The 22,892-nt window shown below is 45.0% G+C and overlaps 1 protein-coding gene across 1 annotated transcript in view; it reads left to right on the top strand.

Annotated features, from left to right (window-relative positions):
* The window catches only part of LOC120978832 (sodium-coupled monocarboxylate transporter 1-like), a 74,169-nt gene that overhangs the window by 4,837 nt on the left and 46,440 nt on the right, over nucleotides 1–22,892 (top strand). The window contains exons 3-6 of the mRNA XM_040407206.1: nucleotides 2,539–2,590; nucleotides 5,018–5,085; nucleotides 12,809–12,963; nucleotides 18,683–18,823. Of these exons, the coding sequence (XP_040263140.1) occupies nucleotides 2,539–2,590; nucleotides 5,018–5,085; nucleotides 12,809–12,963; nucleotides 18,683–18,823 (416 nt within the window). The remainder of the gene's footprint in view (nucleotides 1–2,538; nucleotides 2,591–5,017; nucleotides 5,086–12,808; nucleotides 12,964–18,682; nucleotides 18,824–22,892) is intronic.

The following is a 22,892-nucleotide window of genomic DNA, read 5'->3' as shown; positions in this document are numbered from 1 at the left end:
ATTCTGCGTTTTTCACACAGCCCTGGCCCCATAGAAGTTAATGGGGCTGCGTGAAAAACGCATCGCATCCGCAAGCAAGTGTGGATACGATGCATCCGGACCTAATCCGTCACGCTCGTGTGAAAGGGGCCTAACTGAGAGACAGCACTACGCAGAGTTCTGAAAAAAGTTGATGCAGAAGTTTTTGTTATATGATGGGGGATACAATTTTGTTTACTAAAACAGACATGTCAGGAGATCTGACAGCTCCTTTTATAACTCTATTAGGCAAGTCCGTATGCAATGCTTTTCACTGATGGTTGCTAACTTTCCGTTTTTTATCACGCGAGTGAAAAACACATCAAAACGCATTGCACCCATGCAGGAAAAAACTGAACTGAACGCAATCGCAGACAAAACTGACTGAACTTGCTTGCAAAATGGTGCGAGTTTCACTGAACGCATCCTGAACTAATCTGTCAGGCTCGTGTGAAAGAGGCCTTAAATAGCCTTATGCCTACAACACGTGCTATGTGCTACATAAATGACTCCCATTGAGTCCTGAATGTATTACTTGATCTAATAATATGGTCGGAGAGATATACATTATGGCTGTTTGTTCCCTATATGGCCATGTCACAAGTCTATACTATAGCTGAATTAGTAAGGGTTGCTAGTACTATAGAATAAAGGTTGTTAGTATTATAGCTTTGTATTTTATTTTCTGCCTGCCCTTTTTCTCTAGTGCACTTCTAGTCAGTTTTGGGACCCAAAATCAGGAGTGAATGATAACCTGAACGTGTGGTCGTACTCTTAAAGCAAACCTGTCAACATGAAAAATGCAGTCCAATCTCCAAGCAATATGCTATAATGCAGAAGTAGCTAAGCAAATTGCCATATACCGTAGTTGTGAGGGCAAATATACAGCAAACCTACATTTAGTTTGCACATAAAAGACGCAATCAATTTTCTCTTCTCTTTGCTGATTAGCAGGATGTTTACACGATGCAATATTTGGGATTCAATGTTCATAGTAATGTTCATTTTCCCATCATCTGCCCATGTAAAGGGTCTTTTATACAGTATCTTTATAGTGGTCCATTTCTTTTTTTTTTTTCCTGATACAGAGCTACAAATCCCCCTAACACAGTGGTCCCCAACCTTTTTTGCACCAAGGACCAGTTTCATGCAAGACCATTTTCCCAGGGGGAAGGGGGTGGGGGGTTCTGGGGCAGGGCTTATGGGGTGGGCGGGGCTTAGGGGGTGCTAGTTGGCGCTGACTGATTCACGCGCATAACAAAACACAAGGTGCATATTAAAATATATAACACTATATAACGACTATATAAACTGACTAGGGTCTCTGCTGCACTGGTCTCTGCTGCACTGGTCTCTGCTGCACTGTACCGTATTTTTCACCCTATAAGATGCACCTAGGTTTTAGAGTAGAAAAATAATAAAAAAAATATTTTTCATTACACCTCAGGTCAGACCAGAAATCAGACCCCCAATGTTAATCAGACCTCAGATCAGACCACCATTGCCTCAGATCAACCACCCAACCTTTAGCCATCTATCAGCCCCCATGTCAGCCATCAGCCCCCATGTCAGCCATCAGCCCCCCATGTTATCCATAAGCCCCCCATGTCAGCCATAAGCCCCCCATGTCAGCCATAAGCCCCCCATGTCAGCCATAAGCCCCCCATGTCAGCCATAAGCCCCCCATGTCAGCCATAAGCACCCCATGTCAGCCATAAGCACCCCATGTCAGCCATCAGCCCCCCATGTCCGCCATCAGCCGCCCATGTCCGCCATCAGCCGCCCATGTCAGCCATCAGCCAGCCCCCAGCCCTAATGTCAGCCATAAGCCCCCATGTCAGCCAAAAGCCCCCCATGTCAGCCATAAGCCCCCCATGTCAGCCATAAGCCCCCCATGTCAGCCATCATCCCCCATGTCAGCCATCAGGCCCCCATGTCAGCCATCAGGCCCCCATGTCAGCCATCAGGCCCCCATGTCAGCCATCATCCCCCATGTCAGCCATCAGGCCCCCATGTCAGCCATCAGGCCCCCACGTCAGCCATCAGCCCTTATGTCAGCGCAAATAAAAAATAAAAAAACACTTACCTCTCCTGGTCACCATCGCGATCCTCTTCATCCTTCTGTCGGCTGTGTATCGCGCGGTCACAGAGCGACCTCACGCTGTGCGCAGCCCTGCACAGCCGATAGCTGAGACGAGGACCAGAAAGCGGTGAGTACAGATCCTTCACCGTTTCCTGGTCCTCCTGTACTAATGAAGCGCTTCCATAATGGAAGCGCTTTATTAGTACCACGTTAAAGACGGCCCTGATCGCCGTGGCCCGGCAAACAATCTTCCAGGGCCCGGTCCTGGACTGCTGCCCTAACACCATCAAATTTTATTTCTATGAATAAAATAATTAAAATTGAATGTTTCAACTTTAGCAACTGGGTTAACATTCCAACCATTTTTATTTTAGCTACCAGTAATAATGACAATAAAAGGTAAATAAGCGATGTAACAGAATTGTTTTTCATTTCAGATATTATATACAGGCATTGTTATATATGCACCTGCTCTGGCATTGAATCAAGGTTAGTGTAACATACCTTAAATCTTATTGACAATCCTGGCATTACTGCAAGAACTGGTGCTGCCTGATGGTCTTCTATTATGTGACAAAACAGATGATGTCTTGACATGATATCAGGATTTGAGATTCCTGCAGCCCTAGAGTTTCAGTTTTACAGTCTTTGCAACCCCCCCCCCCCCCCCCACACACACACACCAAAACTGTAGCTAAAGGCTCATGGGCCCTGATGCAAGTGTTCAGCTTCAGCACCCCCTCCCTCAGTGTTTTGTGGCAAGGGGCAGGGGTGCACATAGCCTTTCTGCTGCCTGAGGCAAAAATTGAAACAGCACCCTCCCATGCCAAATTCTCAACCTAAAACCTTTCCTCCAGCTTTAGGCCTCATGCACACGGCCGTTGCGCGGCCGCAATACACAGAACATAAAGGGTAATACAGTGCCAAATACTTCTTACATCCAGTGATGTCTCCTCTGATGTAGACGTTCACATTCCTCATCTTTTCCATTAAGAACAGACTGCAATGATTTCTTTCAGCCATGTCTCGTATCTGCAGTTTGACAAACAGACATCTTATTTTCTTACTTTTCCATCCTCCTCCCACCTTCTGTATACCCCAATACTGTGCACACTGTGCTCCACAACACTGTATGGCAGAAATAGATAATCTATCTGAAACGACTAGAACCACAGTGCCCTAAAAAATACTGTGCCCAGCAAATAGTGTACCTGACACTAATAGTGTAAACAAAATGTCCCCCAAAAATAATTGTGCTAAGCTGATGCCCCCCACAGTAATAGTGCTCCCCAAAGTCCCACCAATTGAAATAATAATCTGCCAGAGTACACAGTGTTAGTGTCCCCAATATAAATAATGCCCCTATTGCTATTAATTACTAGTAATTATATTCTCCGTAGACCCGCAGTAGTAATAATTATATTTATAATGTGTGCAGTACAAAAAATACCACCTTATAATGTGTGCCAGTACAAAAATACCCCCTTATGAACCCCCTTAGGGAGTCACAGAATATCACTGGTACTGGTAGAAGGCCAGGAAGGGGTTGAAATAGGGCACCGGGTCCCAGGATCAGAACTTGATAGGTCATGACTCATCACTGCATTAGTCAGAACACTAGCACACAGGAATAGATCAGCTGAGCAATCAGCCCACTGCTAGTCTCCTTCAGCACGCACCCGCTGCCATCTGTGTTGGTTACATTCAATTCAGGTATTGTGCCCTCAAACTGTTAACCATCAAACATTGAGCCACCCTGAAGTACCAGTTGTTAACCACCAAGCATTGAGCATTATTGTAGCATTATGTAACTATTACTCATATGACATCTTTAGAGTAAAGCTTATCTGCACTTGTTCAACGCTATGTCTATATTACGTTGGTGGCCCTTGCTGTCTCACTCCTCTTGGCAGGCACCACTTTAATTATCTTGCCGTTGCTACTGCTGTTGTTCTTCGGTGGCACCAAAGTTGTGTGCCCCTGTCTTCTGCTGCAGGCCATGGCTTGTCTGGTGATTCCCCCTGCTGGCCTGTACGCAGGAAACCCTGTGGTACTTAAGGCACCTTCCCCTGGAGAAGAGTGCCTAAGCAATAGGTGTTCTATCTAGCGTGCCAACGTACTAAACTCTTCCCAATTCCTGACTCTGACCCTCTGCTGCCTGACCTGACATGCTTGATTACTGTATAGACCATTTTCTGCTTGTCCTGACCTCGGACTTATTTCGTGGATTCACAAACTCTGCCTGTCTGTACCTTGTCCTGTTACTGCTAGGGATGAGTGAATCAACTTTGGATGAAACATCCGAAGATCATTCGCATAAAACTTAGTTAGAATACTGTATTAGGACGTATTGGCTCTGATGAGCCGAAGTTATTACTTATTTAATCATTTCTACTGTTAAAAACCTTTTACCGAACGCGGTTCCAGTTCCAAGTGGTATCTTGGAACCAAACACAAGTTCGGTAAAAGTTTTTTTACAGTAGAAATAAATTTCTGAAATTATTACTCGAAGTCTCACGAGACTTCGCAAAGTAATAACTTCAGCTCATCGGAGCAAATACATTCTAATACTGTACGGAGCGCTCACTCCGTACAGTATTCTAACAAAGTTTTATGCGAATCGACTTTGGATGTTTCATTCGAAGTTGATTTGCTCATCCGTAGTTACTGCCTATGAGTTTTGCCTAATCCCTTAGTGCCCCGCACCATTTTCTTTGACCCTTGTGGGTCAGCTGTCAGCCATACTAGGATTACTCCAGGAGGTAGCAGCCTGGTGGCTCCCTTATAGCGAAGTCCAGATCCCAGTATAAGGGTAAAATTGTGAATACCAGTGAAGACTGCCAGCTAAATATTTATACTCTCTATTCAAATATAATGGTACATACAGGGTTACCAACTTGTATTTTTTTTTTTCAGTGTCAGGATTTAATCTTTGGGGAGCAATGATTGCAACTGGATTAGTGTGTACTTTCTACTGCACACTGGTATGACATTATTATTTATTATTTTTATCAAAATTTATGTATTAGGCACAACAGTGAAAAATTAGATTATTAGATTATATAGTCTACTATGTTTATTTGTAATGTTCATAAAATACTGACATATATACAATGCTTAGCATTTTATATTTTCTGAGATTGTGCTTAGGCTATATTCACATGGCAGTATTTTGAAGCTGAAACAAACTTAGCTGAGACGGAGCTGATTTCGAGATCCAAGGGATTTGTTGGTGTATTCCTGTTTATAGCAGCATTGTCAGCAGCATAAAGATCTCAAAATACATACCAAAGAGCAAACAAGTGTATTAGAAATATATTTAGACAAAATTACTTTTAAAATAGTGCTTGCCACCTCTAGAAGCTATTTCAAATTAACGGCATAAAAATACGCAACCATGTGAACGCTGCGGCACATTTCTCATAGAAAGCTAATTAGCAGCATAGGCCACATAAAACAGGCATTTTACGAGACAAAATGAGCTGCTGATTTTGCCGTGTGAACATACTAAACATGAGCATGGACAAGAGTGGCACTGTTTCTGGGGAGAAAATGACCACATTTTTAGACATCCCTAAGCACTTTTTATGCTGAAATTATTTATTAGGGCTTTTGAATATAAGCCAGAATATCAGTCTTAAGATCCCTTTATTAGTAAGAAAAGAGAGCTGTTGGAGTGAAGTTGTAAAGGGGGAATATTAATCACCAATATTTATGCAATTATCGATAATTAATATTCATAAATAGGAGGAGCCAACTATTGATGACTCCGCCTATTTATGCCTTTATATAATAATAACAATACTTTCGCTATGCTTTACACTGATCGCTACGCTAGCTGCATGCGCCTTACTAACTAACTATCGCCAATAACTACACGTTACACAGATAGTTACAAGTAACACAGTATTTATTACTTACAATACACTACGCACGCAATATACTAACAATACGGCACTAAATCTACAATCCTAAACTACACTACACGTTCCCAATTCCACCCATAAACTAACTATACAGTTCACACATACAAGTTATATTAACAATAACCCACCCGTCTGTACTCACTGTCCCTACGGGGTTACAAGAGGGTTAATTACACAATTGTGGCACTGCAGGGGTTAATGCCTGCAGGCCAAGGAACACAGGGTAAAAGGATTGTTTGTAGAGCAGAGGCATGCTCTACAGAGATTAACCAGGGGTGTGGGGGTTAATCAGGGGAGGTGGTGTAGGGATAGGGGTTTGGACTCAGGGGTTACCAGGGGTCAGGCAGTGTAGGGGTTAATGCAGAGGTTAATGCTCTGCAGGGACAGGACAGGGTTGTTCAGGCAGTGAAGGGGTTAACACATGGAATGCAGAGGTTAATGCACTGCAGGGACAGGACAGGGTTGATGCCAAGCAGGGGATCAGGGAAGGAGTTAATGCTCTGCAGGGACTTGCAGGGGTGTTTGGACAGGGCAGGGGGACAGGGAACTAAAGGGGTTAATGGGGCAGTGCTACTTAGCCATCCAGAGTTAGTAGACCGGCCTTCTCCAGGTGCCCGTCATGGAGCTGCTCTCTCCCATGTGTCTCTGATTCTAGTCCAGTTGCAAGAGACCGCGCCTCTTCCCTGCTTGGGGCTTTATAGCCCAAAACCAGCCCCCCTCCTCCTTCCTCAGGGATGTGACATCATAGTGTCACTGTGACGTATTCCTGCACTCAGGACTGCCAGTTGGCCCCCTGAGGCTAGCAACACCACACACCCAGCCATGTCCCAAACATAAGTAACTAGGCTGATAAAATCAACAAATCAATTGATTTCTTAGCCTTTGAAGTCCCCAGCCATCTGGAGACATATCCACCCCACTGCAGGAACTGGCTAAACGCTGTCCCTCTGGGGGGCATTTAAGTATATATATGTAAATAGATACTTGGGGCGCATCTTTATACACATATATACTCATTATAAACCTGGGGCATACATGGGCAGTTATAGGCCCATATATATATATATATATATATATATATATATATACCTGGGGGAGAGCCATGGCAGATACACACATATAGATGTATGCACTGCATACACACATCCCCATATATATATATATACATTTGTGTAAGGGGCTTACGGTAGTACAGTGAAGAGCCCTGGGAAAGCAGGGAATGAGTGCAGTCGGTTGTGGTGTGCCGAAACCGAGGATGAGGTAGGCCTGAGAAAGAAGAGGGCCTACCCAAGGAAAAGATATGGAAGAAATGAGTTGTAAATGAGTGGATTGGTGGGAGGGACAAAAGCTCAGACCTCAATGATGCAGGAGCCAGGTAAGGGGAGTGCCCTAAATAGGCTGGAGGCGGACCTCAGCCCCTCCAACAAATCCAGGCAAATTGCCTTAATACTTGTGTAAGGGGCTTACGGTAGTACAGTGAAGAGCCCTGGGAAAGCAGGGAATGAGTGCAGTCGGTTGAGGTGTGCCGAAACCGAGGATGAGGTAGGCCTGAGAAAGAAGAGGGCAAAAATGGAAATAAACCAGTTTATTGTAGCCAATTGATATATCAATAGCTCAACCCGACATGTTTTGGAAAGCCACTCTTAACTCTTGTGTTGGATTGGGAATGTATTGCGCGTAAGCGGATGACTTCCAGCGCCCCAATTTCCTGATGACATGAGTGAGGATGTTGGCACTGGAGGCCGTGGCTCCAACGCGAAAGGAGTGCCCTGAGTAGTTGGCTGCGTTGAGGCCTAGTTGTGTGAGGGATGACCTGACATGGGTCATGAAGGTGGTGGTGGTGAGTACCGAACCATGTAGTTGAAGTAGCGGTTGAGAGGGTAGAAACTTGTGACGCTGATTGTAAGCATCCAGAACCCTGACTGGACACCATCTGTTGTGCGTGGGGTAATATGATATGTTGACGGGTAAGTGCTGACTATTCTTGGAGTGAGGTAAGGACAGGATGTAGTGATCCATGTGTTTCGACAAGTGGGAGACAAGACGACAAGGTGAGGTTTGGGTCGTGGAGGTTGTAGTGAATTTCCCGGGTCTCAGGAATCCGTAGAAGGCCAAGTAAATTGCCGTTTTGATGATGGAGTTGGTATCTGTTTCAAGAGGCGTGGCGTCCAGCAAGTCGGATAATGCTTTGAAGATATGATTGTTTATGGGTAGCCTCTGGGCTGGACGTGCGGGTTCCGTTTTCTGAATACCTCTGAGTATGGTTTTGATCTGGTGCGAGGACATGAAGCTGATGTTATTGGGGTGTATGATTAGCATATGATGTTGAATGCCAGTGAGATATAGTTTGATGGTGTTGTATGACATTTTGAGTTTGAGGTGGCAAAAGAAGCAAACCCCGGAAGAGACGTCATGACAAAAGGGTGCGTGATGTTGTGTTCCAACAGGAACCTGTTGAATAGTGTGAACGCTCTGTCGTATGTTCTATGTGCATTGTCTGACAGTGCTAAGCGGGACAAAGACTGGCTATGCCGCATGATGCCTTCTAATCCAGAATGAGCTGTTGAAATGATGGAGTGATGGAGGCCGTGGGTGACGCTGATGGGAGAGCTTGATGAAATGCCTGAAATTTGAAGCGAGACAGATTGTCAGCTGCCGTATTGCACACCCCCGGGACATGGGAACAATGTAAGAAGAAATTATTGCAAGCGGCCAACCAAGTAAGTCTCCGGAGAAACCTCACGATTGTGAGGGATTTGGAACGATCTTTGTTGATGATCTGGCAGGTCGCCTGGTTGTCTGAATAGCACCGGACCGACATGCTTGCCTATGAATGACCCCACGCCACGGCAGCCGCCACGATGGGGTAGATCTCGAAAAAGCGCTGAGGCAGTGGAGAATCCTTCCAAACCCCGGACCGCAGGAGGCCAGCTGCCCCACAGCCAATCGTTCCCAAAAATGGCCGCGAAGCCTGTGGTAGATGCCGCATCTGACCAGATAGAGGGGGAAGAGTCCGACAGCTGAGGGAGAAACAAGCTCCTGCCATTCCAGGTGGACAGAAATCTCCCCCACATGCCCAGATCTGCCGCAGCGTGGGCATCCAGGGACAACCTGTGCGAGTCGTGTAGGAAAAAGGGGAGAGGTGCAGGAGCCGTGATATAAATGAGCGACCCTGAGGTATGATGCGCATGGCAAAGTTCAGGGAGCCCAGCAGGGACTGCAGTTCTTTGCGGTTGCCGGTGCCGAGTTAAAGGTAGTTGTCTATGTGGGCGAGAATGTCCTGGATCTTCCCGGATGGCAAACTGGCTTGCATTAAGGCTGAATCCAACTGGGTACCCAGGAAAGGTGATGACCGTGTCTGGCCCTTCTGTCTTCTTGGTGGCGATGGGTACCCCAGGTTCCTCCTCCGGTATTATGTGCGCCGGGCTGACTTCTTGGTCCTCCAGGCTAATGGTCGGCGTGATCACTGGCAATCCGGCCGGCGCCGGTGACGCTGACGGTGGTGGCCCTGCCAAGGAGAGGGTCGTGGTGACCGATTCCAGCCTCTCCAACCTGGCGTTGACTTTAGACATGGATGTCATTAGAGAGGGCAGCATGGCATGTATATCCCCTGTGCTGGACTGGCTAGGTCCTTCCCCTGCCTCCCTGTTATCGGTTGGCGTGCGCAGCAGCCGGAAAAGCTCTGCTTTCCTCGCCGTGGCGGGGAAGGGAACATGCCGTCACCTTAACTCCGTCGTTATGCACGGGATTGTCCAGGATCTGATGGATGCTGGACTGGCTAGATCGTCTCCCTGGGTAGCAGTGACGGATCTAGCACGGGTGCCAGGTAGGGAGAAGTTCTCTATCCCTTCCAGAGACATAGTAAAACAAAAACAGTTGATTAGCTTGGGGAAACACAGGATCGTGCTGGCAAGCTAGCTAGGCCGGACGGCGAAAAAATTATACTTGCATGGTGACAGATAAGGCCCTGCTAATTTGCCAAGCGGCTTGAGAGGCTCTACCTATGATTTGGCGCGAGGGGTTAATGAGGCCACTTGTTGGCCTCTCGGTGACTGTAAGACAGGACTAGGGGAAGGGAGTGACAGGTGAGGCCCTCTCTATGCAACACGCAAGGCGGCTTACTAACGAGTGGCGCGGTGGGCGGTTGCCTCTGCACATTTGAGGCGGGGTGTCGGCCTCGCGGGACCACTAACTGATGGCGAAGCCAAGAAGGGGGTAACCTAGTGGGATGATGGTGCCCTTACAGCCAGCACGCTGACCCTAACGGGACCATCCGAAATGTAAGAAAACCTTTGTTAATGCGCAGGTGAACGTACCTGGTAGCAAGAAAATTCTCTGGATACACGGTAGTGCAAAATATATTATAGGTTGACCGCCTGAAAAGGGGAGGGTAGACATAAAATAGTATGATGAAATGTGAAATGCATTTTGTACATATAGCATGACCCGGAGGATCATGACGGTTGCCTGCGCAATGACAGCTTGCGCATGGTGTGACAAAGAGACCTGCGGCGTGGCCGTATGCCCATGTAAAACGTGGAAACGTGCTGCTTGAAATCAAATGTTTGTTTTTTTTTGTTTGTTTTTTTTCTGCCAATGCGGCGGAATACCAGTAACCTCCTTTTTCTGTTTAATTTTTTTTTTTTTTTGCGGCAGAATACCAAATAACATCCCTTCCCTTTTTTTTTTTTTATGGGTTCCAGTTTAATGTGGGGGCTGCTGGGGTGATTTTAATATGGAGGGTGCTCAGTTTGGGGCATGCTGGATGCCCCCCTGGCTGTGCAGCCCGCGCAGGAGGGGGCATGCTATGGGAACCGCCCGCCCTGGAGTTCCGCCGGCCAGCCGAGCCGGACCGCCCGACGGCGGCTCCCCGCATCAGATGTACCGCGGACGGCCGCCGGGACACCGCGCATGTGCCGACGTATCGCCGCGCATGCGCAGTACTACGGCCGCGCGTGCGCAGACCAGGCACCGGGACGCGGTCGGCCGCCACCGGCCGCGCGGCAGGAGGAGCGACGGAACGGACCGGAGGCAGTGGGGGGGGGGGGGGGCGCCTGGAGCAGCAGTGCGGGCCCAGAAATGCTGATCATGGAGGGAGGGTGTGCCGTGTGCACTGCTACGGAAAGTTTGTGAGCAAGTGTGCACTTCTGGTCACGCTGTTTGTAATGAAACAAAAAGGGGGGGGCATGAGTGAGATTTGCAGAAAACGGCCGGGCCAGAGTTCCGCCGGCCAGGCCGGAGACCAGACCACCCTACGGCGGCTCCCCGCCTCAGACGCACTGCCGGACGGCCGCCGGGACACCGCGCATGCGCCGACGCACCGACGCGCATGCACCGTACCCCGGCCGCGCGTGCGCAGACCAGGCGCCAAGACGCGGCTGGCCGCCATCGGCCGCGCGGCAGAAGGAGCGGCGGAACAGACCGGAGGTAGTGGGGGGGTGCCTGAACAGCGGCATGCCCGGACATGGAGGGAGGGTGTGTGCTGTGCACCGATGTGGAAGCCTATGTGAGCAAGTGTGTACTATTGGACATGTCGATTTTTTAACATGCAACAAGGGGGAGGCATGATTGTGAATGAATGTGGGGAAAAGAAAATGAGCAGAAATGGGGAATGAGCCTAGGAAACAACCAGCCTGCGCTGCAGGGGTGTTGACCGGAGTAGTGGTACGGTGTGACCAATTCTTCTTCATGAACAAACGCATGACCGACATGAAATGATAATGACTTGTAACGAGAAACCCGTGACATGAGTGCAAAGTTTGGTGAAATGAAATGAACCGGTACAGGGGGCAACCGTGAGGCCCCGGCTGTACCGTATGGATGACTCAGAAAACCACTGCCTGCATGCCGCAGGGGTGTTGACCGGAGTGGTGGTACGCTGTAGATAATTTATGCATGAACAAGACATGACAGAAATTAAATGCTGGTGACTTGTGCGAGAAAGCCGTGACATTAGTGCAGCGTTTGGTGAAATGAAATGAACAGAAATGGGGGATTGCCCAGGAAAACGACTGCATGCTTGCCGCACGGGTGCCGACCGGTATAGTGGTACGGTGTAGACAAATTTGTGCATGAACAAGGCGTGACAGAAATGAAATACTGGTGACTTGTACGAGAAAACAGTGACATTGGTGCAGCGCTTGGTGAAATGAATTTGAACCGGTACAGGGGGCAACCGTGAGGCCCCGGCTGTACCGTATGGATGACTCGCAGTTTAACGGGCAAACGTGACTCCCAGTGAACCCGGAAAAAATAGAACCGAAATGCTCCAAATCCAGAACTGATGGCAACGAAAAACTCCCAGAAATTCAGCGACTCGCAGGTAACTCTCCAGAAACTCCACAAGCGACCTCCTCTCTCAAAAGCTCAGACCTCAATGATGCAGGAGCCAGGTAAGGGGAGTGCCCTAAATAGGCTGGAGGCGGACCTCAGCCCCTCCCACAAATCCAGGCAAATTGCCTTAATACATATCTACATGAGAGGGACAGGAAATATATACTAACTATAAGGGGACACATATAAGGGGGGCACAGATCAACCAGGGACCACACATTTCCTACAGGGCCCAACATGAGCCCCTGTGGGCCACTAAGGGCAGATGTGCGTAGATGCTGGGCACATCCGCGCACATCATCCTATGAAGTGACCATTAATGCATGCATATATATCATACACGCATGCACGTGTTTGCATGCATATATGTATATATATGCATGCGTCTCAACCCTTCCTCAACAGAAGTAATAGTAAAAGCCTAACTTTATAATTTTATTCTGTCTAGGGTGGTCTAAAGGCTGTAATCTGGACAGATGCTTTCCAGATCATCATTATGTTGGCCGGTTTTATAGCTGTCATCATTAGAGGTGTAGTAGTGCAAGGTGGAATACAGACAATCATCAATGATTCCTACTACGGTGGGAGGCTGAACTTCTGGGAGTAAGTAATGCTTCTTTATAATAGATGTAAGTCCAGTATAGACTAAAGATACTACAGGTTGGGTAATGCCAGTTATAACTGCTTTCACACGAGCGAGTTGTATACTCACGCTCCATGTCCGGAGTGTAATAGAGCACCTGTCCTGACCTCCTAGCACTGCAGGGTCACATAGCATTATATTGATTTATGATGCTGTGTAACCCTTAGGGCTCTTTCACATGAGCGGAGGCCGTGCGTGGAATCCGCTGCATAAAAGAGAGCCAAGCCCCGCACCGGACAGCAGAGACACGGAGCAGTAACATGACTGATAATGCTCCGTGCCGCTCTGTGATCTTTTTACTACAAAATCACAGTGAGATAAAGTTATCACCGTGATTTTGTAACAAAAAGATCACAGAGAGACACGGAGCATTATCAGTCATGTTAATGCTCCGTGTCTCTGCTGTCCGGTGCGGGGTTTGGCTGTCTTTCATGCACTGGATTGCACGCACGGCATCCACTCATGTGAAAGAGCCCTAAGGGTTACATAGCATAATGCTGTCACTGTTATCAAACACATTCCAGAACTGTAAGGGCTCTTTCACACGAGCGGATGCCGTGCGGGTAATCCGCTGCGTGAACGAGAACCAAGCCCCATTCCGGACAGCAGAGACACGGAGCAGTAACATGATTGATAATGCTCTTTGCCTCTCTGTGATCTTTTTACTACAAAATCACAGTGATAACTTTCTCTCACTGTCATTTTGTAGTAAAAAGATCACAGAGAGGCAAAGAGCATTATCAATCATGGTACTGCTCTGTGTCTCTGCTGTCCAGTGCGGGGCTTGGCTCTCTTTCACGCAGCGGATTGCCCGCACGGCATCCACTCATGTGAAAGAGCTCTAAGGGTTACATAGCATCATAAATCAATATAATGCTATGTGACCCTGCAGTGCTAGAAGTTCAGGACGGGTGCTCTGTTATAATAACGCTCCGAGTCGACAGGACTTTGTTTTCCGGCTTGCATAACGGGACCCAGACGGATCCGTTATGCTTTCCCATAGACTTCTATTAGGACGGAAAGCAAACGTAATGCCTTTTTAAAGGCTTCCGTTTTGCATTCTGTCTGAGCATTCCGTTATTTTCCGTTATAACCATGTTATAACGGAAAGCCATAACGGAATCCCTAACGTTAGTGTGAACCCACCCTAAGAATTTATTCAATAAAACTGAGATATTTTTCTACTTTGGTGGGTATACTGTTTTTCCTGTTGTAGTTGTTTTTGTAGTTGCTAATGAAAATATACCAGAATTCTGGCTCAAATTAAGCCAACATTATGGCACAACATGCCATGCGACACATTTTCTAATACACTTTGTGCCTGATTTATCATTACTTTTTACCCGTTTCTGGCATGCAAAAACCACCATGCAAAATGCCATTTAAAAGCGCCACCACATATTGCACATGCATTCTGCAATTTTAAATGCACACTACTGACCTAATAAAGCACCTCAAATGTGAAAAAATGGCACTACAACAAATGCTTGTTTATCCTGTATTTAATATTTTTCATATTTCCATGCAACATTTCAAGCTCATGTTTTTTGACCAAAAAAACTGCAAAAATGCTAGCAAAAAAAAACACATATTTATCCACATATCCTATAGAAGCAAGCTCTACATTGGTCCCTGGACGAAATACACCCATTGAATTCTATGGGGCACATTTACTATAGTGTTTGTGCCTGTTTTTATGCTTAACAATGCTGTTTTAGGCAGTTTTTTTTTGTTTCATTTACTATTGAAAATGCACCTGTTTTGGATGCATTAGATTTTTTAGACTAATTCAGAAGTTTTCTTACTTTTGTGTCTTTTTTCTGACCTATTTATGTAGGTGCGCCTTATTTTGCGCCTGATTTCATCGTAAAAACAGTCTAATTTCTACTTCACTCCAGGGTTTCTTTACTTTTCTACTACCACATACTGCGTCTGTTTTGAGTGGTGTGTTGCACCATAGTTTGCCTAATTTCAGCTCACTTGTGCCACATTTTTATGCACATACTAATTATACCAGCCTTAAGGCCTCTTTCACACTACCGTATGGCTATTTCAGTGTTTTGCGGTCCGTTTTTCACGGATCCGTTGTTCTGTTTTTTTGTTTCCATTGTGTTTCCGTTTGGATTTTCCGTTACGTTTTTCCATATGGCATATACAGTATACAGTAATTACATATAAAAATTGGGCTGGGCATAACATTTTCAATAGATGGTTCCGCAAAAACGGAACATATACGGAAGACATACGGATGCATTTCCATATGTGTTCCGTTTTTTTGCGGACCCATTGACTTGAATGGAGCCACGGAACGTTATTTGCGGGCAATAATAGGACAATCTTTCAACGGAACGGAAAAATGGAAATACGGAAACGGAATGCATACGGAGTACATTCCGTTTTTTTTGCGGAACCATTGAAATGAATGGTTCCGTATATGGACCGTATACGGAACGCAAAAAACGACCCGCAAAACGAAAAAAAAAAAAAACATACGGTAGTGTGAAAGAGACCTTAGGGTGCTGCCACACATACTGTAGAGGGGAATTTATCTCAGTTTTGTTGAGTCTGCATTAGCATACTTTGCTCCAAATTTATTAAACAGGGGATTCTGTTTGTTAAATTTAATGCATCTTTAAGGCCCCTTTCACACGGGCGAGTATCCCGCGCGGGTGCAATGCGTGATGTGAACGCATTGCACCCGCACTGAATCCGGACCCATTCATTTCTATAGGGCTGTGCACATGAGCTGTGATTTTCACGCATCACTTGTGCTTTGCGTGAAAATCGCAGCATGCTCTATATTCTGCGTTTTTCACGCAACGCAGGCACCTTAGAAGTGAATGGGGCCGCGTAAAAATCGCAAGCATCCGCAAGCAAGTGCGATTTTCACGCATGGTTGCTAGGTGACGATCGGGCTGGGGACCCGATCTGTATTATTTTCCCTTATAACATGGTTATAAGGGAAAATAATAGCATTCTGAATACAGAATGCAAAGTAAAATAGTGATGGAGGGGTTAAAAATATAAAAAATTAACTCACCGAGTCCACTTGATCGCTTAGTTGCGGATCTCTGTCTTCTTCTGTAATGTTGAGCTGCTGGCTAAGGACCTGTGGTGACGTCACATTACATGGCCCCTCACCATGGTGATGAACCATGTGATTGGACCATGTGATGAGCACAGTGATGTCACCACAGGTCTTTTGCCAGGTCCTGAAGATAAAACAGAGACCGGCAGCTATGGAGCAGGTCATTTTTTTTTTAACCCCTCCATCTCTAATTTACTTTGCATTCTGTATTAAGAATGCTATTATTTTCCCTTATAACCATGTTATAAGGGAAAATAATAAAATCTGCACAACACCTAACCCAAACCCGAACTTCAGTGATGAAGTCTGGGTTTGGGTCTGGGTACCAAACATGGCGCGTGCAAATCACATTAAAACGCTTTGCACTCGTGCGGAAAAATCGCGCATTTTACCGCAACGCACCCGCATCTTATCGGGCCCTCACACGCCACACTCGTGTGAAAGAGGCCTAACAGTTTTGTCTAGAAATGTCATTACAGTTTTTTTAACGTTGTCCCCCTACTAGAGTAAGTAGGGGTCATTTATTAAAAACTGACATTTCCCATGCCAGTTTTAGAAAGAAAAAAAACCATGCTGGAGCAGGATCTGATTAATTTATTAAGCAGCGCACACCTGTTAATAAATTTGTTGCATCTTTAGGAAGCCTGCACACAAGTGCTGGCGAATGCACATGAGATCAGCACAAATTTCCATATAGATTTATGTGCGTTTCTGCAACATATCTGCCCCAAAATCCATAATTTCTAATTGTGGATTTTGGTCCGGATTACATTTGGTTTTGCAGCAGATCTCACCCTTTATTGGAAAATCTGGAAATTTTAAAATCCGTACAGCAGGTCAATTTTCACACAGAAAAATAAAAATAAAAAAGGCATTTGTGTAATCTCATACACTTTGCTGGAACTGTACTATGCTGCGGTTTTTCCATACGGGAATCCACTTGGAAAAAGTATTCTGCAACGTGTGCAGGTGGCCTTAGAAGCTGGAGTAGATGTCATGGATGATGTTGCAGATAGCTGGAAGTTATGGATAAACATCTGACTGGCTTGATCCCAAACTAAGGAGCATAAAGGTGACCCCTATAAAATCCTAAGAGCTCACCCTGACTACTATGCCCATGTAAAGAGGGAATATAAAGGGAGGCAATCAGTGTAAATAGGTGACAACTGGGAGCAGGAAAGGAGATGACAAAGTGAAACCAAAACAAAGAACATCATGCAAGAGGTACAGAAGAACGTCTGCCAGACCTTCTGAGAGAGCTGGCGGTGACAGTAGATTTCTGGTGTAATGTGCACACATGTTGTTAGGTGAATTTCACTGCAGAGGTCCCACCTGCAAACCATCCCCTTTAACCCATGCCCTACCCAGTTTTCTTTTTGGGAGAGTGTCAAGGGAGTTGGAAAAAGCTAAAAAGTCACAGTGATAAATCTAGAGTGAATCTAATTAACACAGGTAGCCATGCCCACTTTCCTAACAACTTTTCAAAACTGAGTGTGAAAATGTGAAATGTCTAAAAATTTGGTGCAATTAGGCCCAAGATGTCACAAAACTCTATGGTGGTCATTTATCAAACTGTTGTAAAGTAGAGCTGGCTTAGTTGCCAATAGCAACCAATCAGATTCCTCTTTTTTCATTTTCCAAAAGAGCTATCCAAAATCAAAGGTTGAATCTGATTGGCTGCTATGGGCAACTAAGCCAGTTCTACTTTACACCAGTTTGATAAAAATGACCCCCTATATTTATTTTTTTTACTTTTTGAAGCCAGCAATCTGTAGTACAGGGTTTAATATATTCCCTTCATGGTATTTTGGTGTGTTTTATTTGTCATATAAAAGTAATGTAGATGTGTATCATGCAAATGTGTGCGGCACTCCCTTCTGCCCATGCACCACACACTTTTTGTAGAAAGTGGCCAGGGTTGTGGAAAATGTCAAAAAGTCAAAAATTGTGGTGCAAAATGGCAGTTTCACCAAAACTTTAATACTTTTTCTGGTATAGAAATGTAATGCATTCCCCTGTATCTTTCACTATAGTAATTTCTAGAATTGTGCATCTGGTAGAGCAGATAACATGTTCAGAACACAATAAGCATACTTCAGCTCCTGTGGCCAGAATATACTTATTAAAGGGAACTTGTCACCATGAAAATGCAAAGCATTTGGCCATAAGCATGAACAGGAGGAGCTATAGTTTTGCAGGAAAAGGTTCACTAAAACTTGTGAATTGCCAGTCTTCCCTCTATGACTGTGTATACAGAGATGTCAGTCACTGAGAGGATTGTCTCCTTGACTTCAAAGCCCAGAATAAGCTGGAATTTAGATGTATAAATTACAAGTTTAACTGAATCTTTTCTCAAAAACTATATATCAATCTGCTCCATAACACGCAGCTTGCAGCTCAGACATCTTTTTCAACGTGACAGGTTCCCTTTAATATCAGCATCAATAGACATCTCATATAACAGCAGAAAGCATTAGAACTGAAGCAGACTATAAACTTCCTTCTGAGGCTGCTAAGGAAGAGAATGTATACAACTCACTTTAATATTACTTAATCCATTATGTGCTCTTTATGTGTTCTGTTTTTCACAGCTTTGATCCACATCCACTTCGGAGGCACACATTTTGGACAATTGTAATTGGTGGAACTTTTTTGTGGACTGGAGTTTATGGGGTTAATCAGACTCAAGTGCAAAGATACATTGCTTGTAAGAGCAAATTTCAAGCAAAATTGTGAGTTATTTTTGTCTTTAGTTTCCAGGAGGACTTTAGTTTCCAGATTATGCACATGCACCTAGGGGGACTATTTAGAGATGAACAAATAGATTCTAAACAAATTGGATTAGCTACGAATGTCACAAAAATTGTCCGCCAAACAAATCTGAAGTTTTTCTTATTTCCAGTGCCATTTTACTGTCAATATTGGAGGGGGAAACCATGTGGAAGGAAGAAGATGGAGGATCATGTGACACTGGGATGAAGTGGGGGAAGGGCTTGCCCTTATTGGCTCAGAGGCTGACAGACAGCCTAATCAGCCACTCTGGGCCAGAATTCAGGAAGGTCATTTGCTGAGAACATCACAGAACAAATTCTGTGTTTAGCTTCTGACCTGGAAGGGTGTCTTGTGGCAGTGTCTGACAAAAAGCAATTGCAGACACAAGCCAGTAATCTAGCTGTACTAAGGACACTATAGGGAAAGAATAGGGACATATAATTGGGTAGATATTAGGGAATTTGATCAGGGAAAGCTTTACTTGAAGGAGTGAGGGACTGGTCACCCAGTCGTGTATTTAATACAGCTGTTGCACGGTATTGCAAGTTAACTTTTACTTATAGAAAAAACATTGCACGGAAATTAAGTCATTATTATACCCGTGTTATTAAATGCATTGCATATTATTACAAGAAACGTTCAGTTATAGCAAAAGCATTTTACGGCAATAACGCCATTATTTTTCCTGTGTTATTAAATGCATTGCATATTACTGCAAGATAATGGGTAGTTGCAGCAAAAGGAGTACTGCAATCAAAACATTTCTATATGTTATTGAACATATAGTTCAAGCACATTTTACGGCAAACATTAAATTTTTATAATAATAATAATAATAATAAAAAAATTATATAGCGCCATCATATTCCGCAGCACTTTACAAATTCATAGGATTCATGTACGAAACAAAAGTAACTGGCTAATATGCAACTGAAACACTAGGAGCCAGGGCCCTGCTCGCAAGAGCTTACAATCTATGAGGAATTGGGGGTGACACATAATGTAGTTGATTGTAATAAGTAGGATTTGAGCCATTATTGAACTGACAGGAGTGGTGCCGGCCGATCTGCTTCAGGTTTGGGACTACTAGAGCAGTGGTCCCCAACCTTTATTGCACCAGGGACCAGTTTCATGAAAGACAATTTTCTCAGTGACCGGGTGGGGTGGTGGGTTCTGGGGCAGGGATTAGGGGGTGGGCGGGGATTAGGGGGTGCTGGGTGGCGCTGACTGATTCACGCGCATAACAAAACACAAGGTGCATATTAAAATATATAACACTATATAACAACTATATAAACTGACTAGGGTCTCTGCTGCACTGTACCTTATTTTTCGCCCTATAAGACGCACCAGCCCATAAGACCTAGGTTTTAGAGGAGAACAATAAGAAACAAATATTTGCCATTACACCTCAGTTACACCTTAGGTCTGACCAGCCCCCCAATGTTAATCAGACCTCATATCAGACCCCCAATGCCTCAGATCAACTCCCAGTTAAAGACGGCCCTGATTGCCACGGCCCGGCAAACAATCTTCCAGGGCCCGGTTCTGGGCCGCGGCCCGGCAATTGGGGACCACTGTACTAGAGGATCGAGTTTAGGACATAGGAGTTGGTTGAGGAAAGGTTTAGTCTGGGGAAAGTCATTTTAGGTAGCTTGATAAGCCTGCCTGAAAATATGTGTTTTTAAGGCAGAGTATTCCAGAGGGTAGGTGCAGCTCGAGAAAAGTCTTGAAGACGAGAATGAGAGGTATGAATTATGGAGGTTATTAATCTTAGGTCGCTAACAGAACGGAGAGCATGAGTAGGGTGGTAGATGGAGATGAGGGAGGAGATGTATGGAGGTGCAGCACTGTGGAGAGCTTTGTGGGTGAGGGTGAGAAGTTTGAACTGTATTCTGTGGTGGATGGGCAACCAGTGAAGTGACTGGCACAGACTAGTGGCATCAGTGTAGCGGTTGGATACATAGATGAGCCTGGCTGCAGCATTTAGGACAGACTGAAGGGGGGAGAGTTTATTGAGAGGGAGACCGATTAGTAATGCGTTGCGGTAGTCAAGATGAGAATTAATCAAGGCAACAACAAGAGTTTTTGCCGTTTCCACCGTAAGAAAAGGGCGGATTCTGGTGATATTCTTGAGGTGCAGACGACAATAGCATGTAAGTGATTGAATATGGGGAACAAAGGAAAGATCAGAGTCAAATATGGCCCCAAGACAGCGGGCATGTTGCACAGGAGTTATGATAGTGCTGCAGACCGAAATTGAAATATCAAGTTTAGGTGAGTTAGTAGATGGGGAAAGACAAGAAGTTCAGTTTTTGAGAGGTTCAATTTTAGATACAGAGAGGACATGTTGTTAGAGACAGCTGCCAGACAATTACTGGTGTTTTGGAGTAAAGCAGGCGTGATGTCAGAGGATGAAGTTTATAGTTGGGTGTCATCAGCATAGAGATGGTATTGAAAGCCAAATCTACTGAAAGTCTGTCCGATGGGGGTTGTATAGAGGGAGAAGAGTAGAGGACCTAGTACTAAGCCCTGAGGAATGCCGACATCAAGAGGAAGAGGAGAAGAAGAGCCAGCGAATGATACACTAAAAGAGCGGCCAGAGAGATTGGAAGAGAACCAAGAGAGAGCAGTGTCCTTAAGGCCAATTGAGTGGAGCATGGTGAGGAGGAGTTTATGGTCTACAGTATCAAATGCTGCAGAGAGATCCAGCAGAATCAATAGCGAATAGTCATCATTTCTTTTTGCTGTTAGGAGATGGTTAGACACTTTAGTAAGGGCAGTTTCTGTAGAGTGAAGAGGGCAAAAGGCAGATTGTAAGGGGTCAAGAAGAGAGTTTTCAGAGAGATAGCTTATTAAGCGAGAGTAGACAAGACGTTCAAGGAGTTTAGAGATGAAGGGGAGGTTAGAAACAGGTCTGTAGTTAGCAGCACAGGTCGGGTTAAGAGATGGTTTCTTTAGTAGTGGGGTGATAATAGAGTGTTTGAAAGAGGAGGAAAAGATACCAGAAGAGAGAGAGAGGTTAAAACTTGTAGTTAGGTGAGTGATGACAGCCAGGGAGAGGGACTAGAGGAGGTGTGATGGAATAGGATTACTGCTACACAGGGGCGTACCTAGAGCATTTGGCAGCCGGGGCGAACCCTTTGTTTGGCCCTCCCCCCCCCCCCAAGAAAGTTAAGAAAACATGCACAAACTTTTTTCAATGTTTTCAATAATTTTTATTACAAATTTGTAAGCTCTATATCAACTTGAAAAAACTATAACTGTGAAAAATAAATTAACTTGGAAATAAATTAAACTTAAATAATTACTGAACAGCTTTCTAGAAACAAAAAAAACACAGATCCAAAGTGACCACTCAGTCTATTAGGCCGAGGTAATTTGAAAGGATTTACATCCTCTGCCTTCGAGCCTTCATTTCTGCAAATTTATCGATTACTTCATCAAAGCTAATCTGCCTTCCATATTCATGCTCAATGGAAAGTATGGCCAGATTTGTCAACCTTGTCTCACTCATGGTTGAGCGAAAGAAATTTTTTATCAATTTTAATTTGGAAAAACTTCTTTCACATGAAGCAATAGACACACAGAGAGTCAAAAAGAATCTTAAACACAGTGACAAAGTTGGCAGAGATTCACAAAAATCCCATTTAACAATGAACTCCAGGAACTGCAATACCGTCCATTTCTTTGCTTCTTCCACACTGATTTTGGCAGCTTCCAAATGCCTCCGAAGACGTTCAATTTCCATAAAGATGTCTTCATTGGAGAATTCGTCAAAAATCTCAGTCAATTTTGGTGTATACTTCCGAATATCTTCCTCTGTTGCAACTACCAGAGTGTTTGGCTGAATAACAGCAAATATGGAAAGGATTTTTTCAATTGCCTTAGAACGAATTTCCAACTCGTGATGAAAACGATCAAGGCACTCAAACATAGCCCTTTTCATTTCCTCTGGCAATGTGAGACCAGCGTCCTTTGCCTTCTCTCCTGGCATTGATTTCCGGAGCTTTACTCTCCCTCACTTTC

This window comes from Bufo bufo, chromosome 1 (assembly GCF_905171765.1).
Source record: "Bufo bufo chromosome 1, aBufBuf1.1, whole genome shotgun sequence".
NCBI lineage: Eukaryota > Metazoa > Chordata > Amphibia > Anura > Bufonidae > Bufo > Bufo bufo.
The sequence above is the reverse complement of the archived record's forward strand: the minus strand, read 5'-3'. Positions and strand labels throughout refer to the sequence as shown.